Here is a 10591-nt window from a genome sequence, read left to right as displayed (position 1 = left end):
ACTAGAAAAAATTCAATGACAATAAAAATCCTACTAAAAAAAGTAGTTAACACATATATTTAATGAAAATAAATTAAAACTGTTTTTAAAAAGAGAAACAATAAAAAAATCTAAATAACAGTAATGTGAGTACAAACAAAAAAATGTTGATCTGTAAATGGCAAGAACCAATGGCATGCAATCGAACTGTATTATTCATCCACCCGAACAAAACATTAAGGCCTTTAAATGGCCTTTGTGAGTCCCAGTTAGTCTCATCTTAAGAAGCCTGAAATCATCTCCCTTACTCATTTGATGCTTGTAAAAGTCCTTGTTGCATTTGATACCATTCTACATATCTCTTGGGAGTAGTTGGTGAACTAATTGCGGTGTCCTATGTATCATCGAATGCAAGTAAGGTTGTGATGATGAATCTTACTCTGAGAAAGATAACCAGATCGCGTTAGGAACATGTGGGTTTTAGACATAACATAATTTTATATGAGTAACATGACGTAACATTTGATATCATTTTACACAAAGGCTTCCATTCTTTTATTTTTTAGTCGCAGCTATACTTTGTTTAGCATTCTTAAGAAATTGCTTCCTCTCCTGATTGTGACTTGTGACTCACTTGTATCATGTAACATACCTTCTTTCTTACCTACCTAAAGATGGACAAGTTGAGGAAACATAACTCTTTATGGGATTACGCTGAGCTGTTATCATTCATCAATGACAGTTGCCACCGTTTTGTAGCAAAAATTCACAGACAGTTTATACACTGGAACCCTGTTTTGTGTCATTATTATATTATTCATTATAGGATAATATGTACCCTACATCGCTCTTTTACTTCTTCGCTTATAATATATGATAGTAAACAATTCTTGTCACGATTTTTTAGTTGTGCTTCAGCATATTAATTATCAGGGTTAATGAATACCAGATGTTATCCGGATAATTGGATTAACTGTTAAATTAAAGCAATGTTTTGAAAGAAAACGCAAAATTTACTCTAAGATTGCATTTTTATTGCTTTACAGCGAATTGGAATCAAATTAAAAACTTACTCAAACATGTCCAGCAAAGTTGGTCCGGCTGCCAATGCCCTTTTTTATTTGTTATTATAACATCTCCTATATTTTTCATTTTCTGGTAACGATCCAAATATTTGGCTATCCGGATAACTGCAGTTCGGATAAACAGAGTTCTACTGTACATTTAAGAAAAAAAATAAGATTCGGTGAATAATAAAAAAATCTGTTTTTTACCCGAATTGATTTTTTTACATGAAAACCTATCCAGTATTGTTTCTTTTTTAGTATACTTTTTTTACTCTGCTGTGCAGAGTGTATTGCCCGTGTAAAAAAGAAGTTCCAATGTACTTGTAATGCAGTATTTAATAGACTTCACGAACTCATCAATAATTATTCTTATGTATTGGATATTTTTAATGTAGGATATTGTTCCTACAAATAAAACTACGTCCACTGAATTGTTACTGCATGTGTTATATAATTTTTAGATTTTAGATTTCTGTTTAAGTAAAAATAATGAACTGGCAAAAGCGACATCGATAGATGGCTCTCGTCCTCTCGACTATCATGTGTGTATTTCTGATATGTCGCCTCAAATTCTGAATGAGGTAAAAATTCAATGGAACGCTCAGTGGGAATTGGCTTCCGAATGTAAGGGAGTATTCTATAAAAGTGTTCAAGAGAGAATTCCAAACTCTCCTTGGTTCCATTCAACAAACCTGTCTAGGAGATTGATATCTAATATTAGTAGGTTACGAATTGGTTACTGTCGCACAAATAGCCACCTGTACGAAATTAATATTGTGGGAAGTTCATGGTGTGAATGTGGTCTGGACCATGAGACTCCAGACCACATATTCTTTGGTTGCCCAATAAGAGTCTCTTATTGGGCAACCAAAAACCTTGAAAAATATCCTTACCCTATTAACAAATTATCCCTACTCCAACATTGATCCTGAAATTATCCACCAGTTAGGAAACTTCCTGTCACAAAATGAGGTAAATTTTTATGTTTTTTTGGCTTTCATCTTTACTCAATCGTATTCCTAATGCTATGTTTGTATTTTACCATTAATGGCAGAAATCATCCTTAGATTGGATTGCCTAAAAAAAAATTTTTTTTGTGTCATTGTTTTTTTTAATGTATTTTTATTAACATTCTTATGATTTACCCAAATATTTTAATTTTGGAACTATTTTCAGTTAGTTGTAAAAAACCTCGTTAGAAAATAGGAAACAAATTGTAGTAGAGCGGAATTCAAACTTCGGACCCCCTTCTATGGAGTCCGCAACCCTACCCAAGCGACGAAAACTCGTCTCCAATATTTAAATTTAGCTTAATATGTTTATACTATTTTAATTTTTGTAAAGGGCAACCGTGCTGTATATGTTAACAAAAATAAATATGAATGATCACACAGAGGCAGGTTGATGAATTGATTTATTTACCAAGTTAGCGTTTATTTTGTAAAACTGATTTGTCTCTACATATTTTTTTTACGTAATTGGACAGTTGTTTTGCGTTATTAGGACATTTTCAAACAAATTTGAAGTTTAAGTTAAAGATTACCATCACTAAAAGTAACTTTTTCTTTCCAGTGATTCAATAGAAACTGAAGTTCAGTATGACCGAGAGCCAAGAGACGCAGGCCATCAGGCCGGAGGCTGGCGCGGAGCCGGGGAGAGAGGTGGATGAAGGGGCGGAGGGTGAACGCACCCTGACGAGGAACGGGATGGAACCAGCACACCACGCTCGCCGTCCCATGAACGCCTTCCTCATATTCTGCAAACGCCATCGCAGTGTCGTGAGAGACAAATACCCCAACTTGGAAAACAGGTATGTTTAAAATTTGTCATTATTATTATTGTGGATAATTTATATAGTGCCATATTTTTAAAAATCACCTCAAGGGGGCGCTGTACAATAAATATCCCAACTTGTTTTGCAGCTACATAGCTCATTGACGGTTGGGATTCAAGTTCCTCGTTTCTTATTATAATTTAATTTAATAACAGATAATAATAGGAGCTAGATTACAATCATGTCTTGCAGCTACAGAGCGCATGGACAGTATGAAGCTTAGCCCCCATTTACATGATTTGAAAAATGAAATTTTGTTTTACTAATTATTTTCACGTTAACAAATAAGAGCTGGATTACAACACATCCTGTAGCTACAGAGCGCATAGACAGTTCAAATTGTAAACCCTATTTATGAATTTTAAGTTTGAAATAATTTGTGAGTCAAAGATTTACAAAAAAAAATATACATTAGCAGAGTAGTAAATTAGTAAAAAAATAGTAAAAAATAAAAAGTGAACAGTAAATTACCAAATAAATAAAGTACTGTTTTCACATATTGTTCACGAGATGAAAACGACTACCGATGTCGGAGGGGTCCTGGTAACCATGTTAGTCATATTTAAAGAGTACACGGCAAAAACTGACTCATTTACCTTTCCAAGTCTGAAGGTGAAAAAATCCACTCGTTAATGAGGGGGGTACCAGAAATACCCCAGCTATAATGCTCTAAATACGACTAAAAAAATAAATCATTAGTCATAGTAGTGTTTATAAAACTGTTTCAGAATACATGTTTCGAGTTTTCTGCCAAATTCATACATTGTTTTCATAAAGCACTGTGGCGTGAGGATGCTATATGGCAAAAGAGAGCAGCGCGATGCCTCCCGCTCTACGTTGACCAACACTAATTGAAAATCTCGCTACGTGTTAGCACGGTGGTACGTCAGGATGAGGAATGATAAGAAGAAGTTTTCATAAATTTTTTTTTTTCTCACGCATTATACAGGGTGTTCATTAAACCCTGTCACATCCGAAACCACGATGATCAGTATCAGCAAGAAAACATATTGGCACATTAAAACAAATATTTTTTTTTTTTAAAATACAAAAAAAGCAAATGGTTGCTTACTTCTGCAGGGGAGCAACAAGAAGGGGGAGTCTGATACTGCGACGCGCTCCTCTCACTTCTCCCCTGCAGAAGTAAGCAACCATTTGTTTTATTTTAAATATTTTACTTTAAAAAAAATTCTTTGTTCTAAATATTTTTTTTAATATGCTAATATGTCTTCTTGCCCATACTGATCATCGTGGTTTCGGATGTGACAGGGTTTAAAGAAGACCCTGTATGTTTCTGGTTTGATTCCTAGTGAGCTCACAAAAATTAAACGCGATTTTTCTTAAGCCTATCTAACCATTATTTATTGAATATTTGTATTGTATTTTTAGGTCAATTACAAAAATTCTCGGAGAGTGGTGGGCAAACTTGGAGAAAGATGAAAAAGCGTGCTATACTGGTCTTGCTAAACAGGTACTTGCTTTAGCCTTGAGCCTTTATTTATTTGTTTCAATGACAATACTTACCATTTTATTATTGTCATATTGCGGGATAATTCTTATTATTTATTCGTTATAAGCAGGCAGCCTTTGCTGATGCGCCTATATCTGGTGTACTGCTTGTTTATTACTCCCTGTATTTTAATGTTTTTTTTCATTTACATTTTTATCCCTTTTCTTTCCTTGGTTCCCGTTTCTCTCTCCTTCCATACTACATATCTGATTCCACATTCCTCATATTTAATATGCATAACAGTTCAGAAACCGAAGGCGACTAAAGTACTCATAAATTAGTAGGTTTACGTTTTGACCCATTAGTTTCTTTGTAGACGTCTTTCTAACTCATCAAACAAACTTTGAAAGTCCTTATACTATAATTATTTTTTACCTTTAGTATTTTTGATCTGTTTTATTATTGTGTTCCTGGGTGCGATTCCTGGCAAGGTGGACGTGAAATATTGATTTTAAAGGTTGTTAAAACTACAATCTTTCATTATTTACCTGAAGCGTAACACTGATCACTTTACCTCCATGTAACAGATGATCAAAATTACACTGCATTTGGTTTATCAATGCAGTGCCCTATGCACCACTGGGTGTGGAAAGGCAAATGATGATGATGATTATTATTATTGTACGTATTCGCATATAATTACGATTCCATTGTACAGTATTATCTCTATAATCTGAACAAATGAAAACTGAGCCTGTTCGATTCAAAGAACTTTCTGATTACTTTAATCTTTAAAAAATAAAATAAACTTTTTGCATATTGGTTCATCAATAAGTTTTTATATTTAACAGTAATATACACATGTTACAGGGCGTAGAATGTTTATTTTATGTGTTGATTATTTATCTGATGTAAAAAAGTCGGGATTTTTTTTTCTGACAAGCACCTTCTGCATGATTCTGATATCCTTTATCACGCAATTGGGGCAAAACTATAATCTGGTGGAGTTCCACGTTGCCTGGAATATAGTTTGGAGGAAGAACATAACTGTAATTTGCCCATCATCACTTATCAAATAGGTGCAATTTGGGTGGCCAGGAGCATTATCAAGTAACGTAAGGCTTTTTTGGAGACAGCTTTAGTTCTTTTATTTCCTTGCCTTTCACCCGGTGCTAAAGTTTGGATTACAGATTCAAATTACAAGGACTGTATTTAATTTTAAGATTTGTTAGCGATGAAGTATGTACCTTCCGAATTCACAATAAAACATCAGAAATTCATCTCCGTTTTTTGTACACATTCAAATTTAAACGCTTTTGCCTTTCTGCTTTAATTTGAAATATTTCTTCTTTCAGTACAAAGATGCATTTTTCACTGCTCATCCAAACTTCAAGTGGTACAAGCTGCCAGCTCCTCCACTCCGTATAGCCTCCCGGCCCGGGACTTTGGGCGGGCCTACCGCGGACCGAGACATGTTTATCGACAACGAACTTCACGAGATCAAAGTTGAGCAGACTAACAATAATCATCTCACCAAAGTCAATTATAATGCTCATCCGTCTACTTCTACGTCCAAAGAATTACCAGATGGCAATAGGCAAATATTTACCCCGGGGAAACTTGCGGACGAGGCACAGATGGGAGGCATTAGTAGTTTGATTCTGTCCATTAAAAACTCCGAGGATAGTCTCAATGACAGAAACATTACTCCTCTATCTCCTGCAACAAGTCAACATTCCATTTTCTTGGAATCTCCAAAATTCAAAGCATCTACCCCAATCACAATGCCAAACCCTCCTAAGAAACGTACTTTTTCAGAAGAATCTGAAGATATGGCAGACAGAAATAACTACTACAAAAGCGACGAAGTATCTCCACCCCGTATTAACTACTTAAGTGCCGAGGAGGTAAAACTACAGAAGCTACAAGATGAGCTATCTAAAACATCTCAGGTTTTTAAACATTTTGACTCTTCAAACAAGAGTGAAAACGCTGGAGACAAATCAGCCTCAAACGGCTCCAAAACCACTACGCCCCAGAATAGTTCAACTGGGTCTGGATTTGATTCATCCAAAAGTGTGAATTCACCCAAGTCTTACGAGGAATTCTCGTCCTTCAAACGCAATGGAAGCGAGTCGTCGGATGAATCTCAAGACAAAGATAGTCAGCGCTCGGAAGAATCGCATGCTTTTGGAAAAAACAAAAGTGCCTGGAATATTTTTACTGATCAATTACAAAATAAGGGTTCAGGAAGAGCGTGTAAAGGTAAACGTTACCAAGAGTTTATGGTGATGGGTGGCCTTATTGTGAATAAGCGTCAGAAGAAAGAGCATATGGAAAGGAAACCACTTCACCTCGATACTCACAGCAAACTGTCGTACGAAGTCAACGGTCCAACCTGCAGTTGGAACCTGTACGATAACTATCCCAAGCAATCTCCCGGTGGTGTCCTAGGAAACGATGAGTCTGATTTAGCATATTCCGAGCAAATGGATCCAACTGAAAGTGCCTACAATAAAATAAAATCTGAAACAGACGATACTGGTCAGATTCATTATTATGGAGAAAATGCTATGGAACTTACGGATACTGACGGACAAGCAAACAAAATGTTCACTGCTGATGACTTTGATTTAGATGCCAAAATAATGGCTTTGCCTTCACTAAGCCTTGAAAAGTTTCAACAAAAAAAGAAAGAAAATAAAAAAAGGAAAAAGACCATGTCTTCTTCGAAACACAAAGATGCGAAACCGCGTTTGCCCGTAATTCCTCAGCACCATTTTGCCAATAGCACAATGGGGCCATCTTCAAACTATCTCCCTAGTATTGGAATGCAGGAATTCAATTCTCCTCGACAAAGTAACGAAGCTCAAACCAAACTAGAATTTAACTCTGATATTTCTTCGAGCGAACGAATGTACATAGCTGAGCAGAGAAAATCCACTATCATCGGCAGTAAGAAGCGGAAACCGAGAAAAATCAGCATAACCAGACGAGATGTCAATTCTTCTAACTGTAAAGAAATAGCCAAAAACAATTGTACAAACTCTTTCCAATCCGAAATTACACCTACCTCAACGAATGTTTTGTTGCCAGACCAAAATACTAATAATGACAATGTGGATTTGTGCGCTCTTACAACACTGGCCGAAGTAGCAGCTAATACATCCAAAATCAATGAAGAAACATGAAATATATGTGTATATTTTACTGTGTTAAGTGCACCTCTAGTTATTAGAATTTACTTTCAGTTATTTAATCTGAAATCCAAAAATGATTATGATAAGTTTAGTTTTATCGACAGTCCCGAGAAAGTTATTGTATTCAAAGGGGAATAACTATTATTATTCTCGCTTTTACTTTAATAACAAGATTAAATATACATATCTGATTTCAAACATTTTAATTCATGCAAAATGATATCGTTATTTCGTAGTTGGAGTATCAAAACTTAAAAACTCAACTTTTATTTACATTCTATATTTCAAACAATTTATAATTAAAACTTTTAATTCTATCGATATTCCAACGCTGACAATTTAATAACAAATACATACTTTATTTTAAAGAAACAAAGTGTTCAAGCCATTGGTGAAACAAAATGTTACAAATTTAAGAATATTTAATGTCCATTATTTAACTGTTAGGTATTGAATGTTTATTCTCCGGGGCTGTCAAAATATATAATAAATGTACTAATAATCATAGAATCAGTGGGTTTAATATAGCTCATATAAGTCATATAAAAGTAATGTAAATACATATTATATATTTATACTTATGAATAATACTATAGATTTGTATGTGGGTCTTTGAAAATATTTCCAATAGATCTAGAACAAGATTCCATCTGTAAATGGATTATAAATTTGATTGCTATCCAAGAGTTGAAAATCATTAACGTAACACCAACATTTTTTTATTATGCGTTGCTTGAAATATTAATTGAATGGTAAAAAAAATATGTACATATTTCAGATCCTCTAAAACAGGTTTTTTGATCAAATTAATTTCCTTGTGAAAGATTTCTAAAAAGTCCGCATATTCAACTGCCTATTTGAAAAATACTACAAACATTTTTTAATTATTACAGTTCAAGTTATAAAATTATAAATCTTTCTTCGCAACTGCTGAATTTTGTTATATCTCTTGTGATTCCTTATAATTCTGCGATGTGACCTGGCTCAGGTGTCATCTGCTATCATATTCAAATTTCCTTCATCGTAATCATGCAAAATAAACATGTCATTGTAATTTGAAATCATATTTTGTAATTCAGAAAGATCTTGTTATATCCGTTAATATTGAATTTGGTTTGATAAATTTATTTAGCCAACTTCGATAATCTTTCTTCTCTTCTGCTGAAAAAATTCTTGTAACTTATTTGTTTTCCGAAATCTTTATTTCTTAAATAGTATTTTAAAATCAATGACCAAGAAGGTAATGAGTGTTAGCTTATAATGACCAAAAAATTTTATGTAATCATGCACTTGATATTTTTATACTAATGCTAAACATTTTTTAAACAATGAGATCTTAAATCTTCAATTTTTCGCTATATTAGGAGCGATATTCTTACACTTTTCAGATTAAGTATAAAATGAGTTATGCTTTAATCAATTCGACAAATGGGTATTTGAAAACTCTAACCATTTTACAACTCCTAGCCATTAATTGGTATCAATGTAATGTAGAATTATATTTTAATATATACATTTCACATAGCCCTCTTCATATATAAATAGAACATTCTAAATTATATTTTGTATTATAATAAAAAAACTTTATATACATGCTCGAAAATTTATCAACTTTATACCTTATTAGAATATGGACAAACATATTCTAAAACAAAAATGTTTTTTTAGTATTTTAAATAAACACAATGTGTAATCATTTACTACCCATGCTTAGTGAATAGACAATATACATTTTTTACCTTGTACACATAATATTAAACATATACATTTTAATTTGTATTCACAAATGTTTACTTGGTGTTAACCTTGTTTTTTAAAAAATAATCTTTTATGTAATGAAAGAGTTTTAACACACGCCTTTTCCCAATTATAATGTTGCCTTGAATCTTATTAAAAATAAGCTATACCTACCTTTTTTTATTTGTTAAATATATGGTTCATTTTGATGCCAAAAATACTTTTTAATATTGTAACTCTTGTCTTGTTTTTTTGTAACTTCGGATTTGTGTTCGTGCCTAATATCAATATCTTTAGTGTAACAGCATAAAATTATATTCTGGTGCCAATGATCAACAAAGAGTAAACGTTTTTTTTTTTTTGTATTCTGGTTATTTTGTAAAATTCTATATTATTTTTCTCATTTTGATGCACACAGCGAAACTAGTAGAATGAGGAAGTTCGGTGGTTTAAAAAAAGAAAAATTTTGCTACTATACTAACAAACTGAGCCAAAACAAAATTATTTTTATGCATCGTATTATCATCACTATGTTTTTTGAAATTATTCCACCCGTGATGTCACTAGCTGTCATCGGTGAGTTGTCCTGAAATGTAAAAATAAAAATCCCTGATGTATGAAAACATCCTAAACATTGCTTTCCAGACACCGGAAATATATCAAAACACAATTTTTTAGTTACGTTTTAAAGTAGTTCATTTTTATTAAAACTTATTTTTATAAATTTTTTTGTACATTTTTGAGAAACTTCACTGTATAATTGAATGATCTAACTTTTACCGTGTGTCAAAAACATTTTTGATATCCAATTCAATTTTCCATAGCACTGAACTTCTTTATTATATGACATTGAAATTCCTAAAAACTCATTTACAGCTAAATAATACATAGACGCAGTACCGTTGTTCAATCTCTAATATTGATATGTATGTGTTCTGCTGAAAATTGACTACACAACAGTACTGAGTTAATTAAAAAAAAAAAAAATCTAAAAAAATTCTGCTTCAAACCAACAGAACTGTTTTGAAAATCTCTCTGATAAACCGCACAAGAGCGTCACTGGACGTCAGCAGCTCTGTGCGGAATTTTTTTGTATGGAGTGCAGTGCAGTGTAGCGCAGCTCTAGTAGGGTTGTTTAATCCAAAACTGTGAAAATAATGTTTTGTGTTGCTGCGACGCGCCGTGTAGTGCCACACAGTGACGCTCTAGTGCTATTTGTCCTTAAGGCCAAAACCAACACCAACTTCAATCAAGGCCTGGAAACTGGAGATAAGATGGTCGTTTTAGAGCCCAAAAGTTTTGACGTTTAAAAACATATTTTTGT

General features: G+C 33.3%; 1 protein-coding gene and 1 long non-coding RNA gene across 3 annotated transcripts; one reads left to right on the top strand and one right to left on the bottom strand.

The window, feature by feature from the left end:
• Window positions 1–2147: 2147 nt before the first annotated feature.
• Window positions 2148–7660, top strand: LOC148273414 (uncharacterized). Of its 2 annotated transcripts, none has more exons than XM_088238744.1 (3): window positions 2148–2856; window positions 4270–4351; window positions 5686–7660. In XM_088238744.1, the coding sequence occupies exons 1-3, from the start codon at window positions 2645–2647 to the stop codon at window positions 7519–7521; spliced, it is 2130 nt and encodes a 709-aa protein (XP_088094870.1). In that variant the 5' UTR covers window positions 2148–2644; the 3' UTR covers window positions 7522–7660. The 2 variants fall into 2 exon arrangements, with proteins under 2 accessions (XP_088094870.1, XP_088094871.1); XM_088238745.1 differs by lacking the exon at window positions 2148–2856 and adding an exon at window positions 3485–3830 and having other exon boundaries at window positions 4150–4351.
• On the bottom strand, window positions 4971–7047 carry LOC148273415 (uncharacterized). Its single transcript, XR_015824586.1, has 2 exons — window positions 5599–7047; window positions 4971–5502 (listed from the first exon to the last, which is right to left on the bottom strand). It is a non-coding gene; the product is annotated as an uncharacterized LOC148273415 (long non-coding RNA).
• Window positions 7661–10591: the final 2931 nt, after the last annotated feature.

The sequence above is a fragment of the Micrasema longulum genome, unplaced genomic scaffold (assembly GCF_059751315.1).
Source record: "Micrasema longulum isolate JH-2025_06_02 unplaced genomic scaffold, ASM5975131v1 h1tg001958l, whole genome shotgun sequence".
NCBI classification, from domain to species: domain Eukaryota; kingdom Metazoa; phylum Arthropoda; class Insecta; order Trichoptera; family Brachycentridae; genus Micrasema; species Micrasema longulum.
The sequence above is the reverse complement of the archived record's forward strand: the minus strand, read 5'-3'. Positions and strand labels throughout refer to the sequence as shown.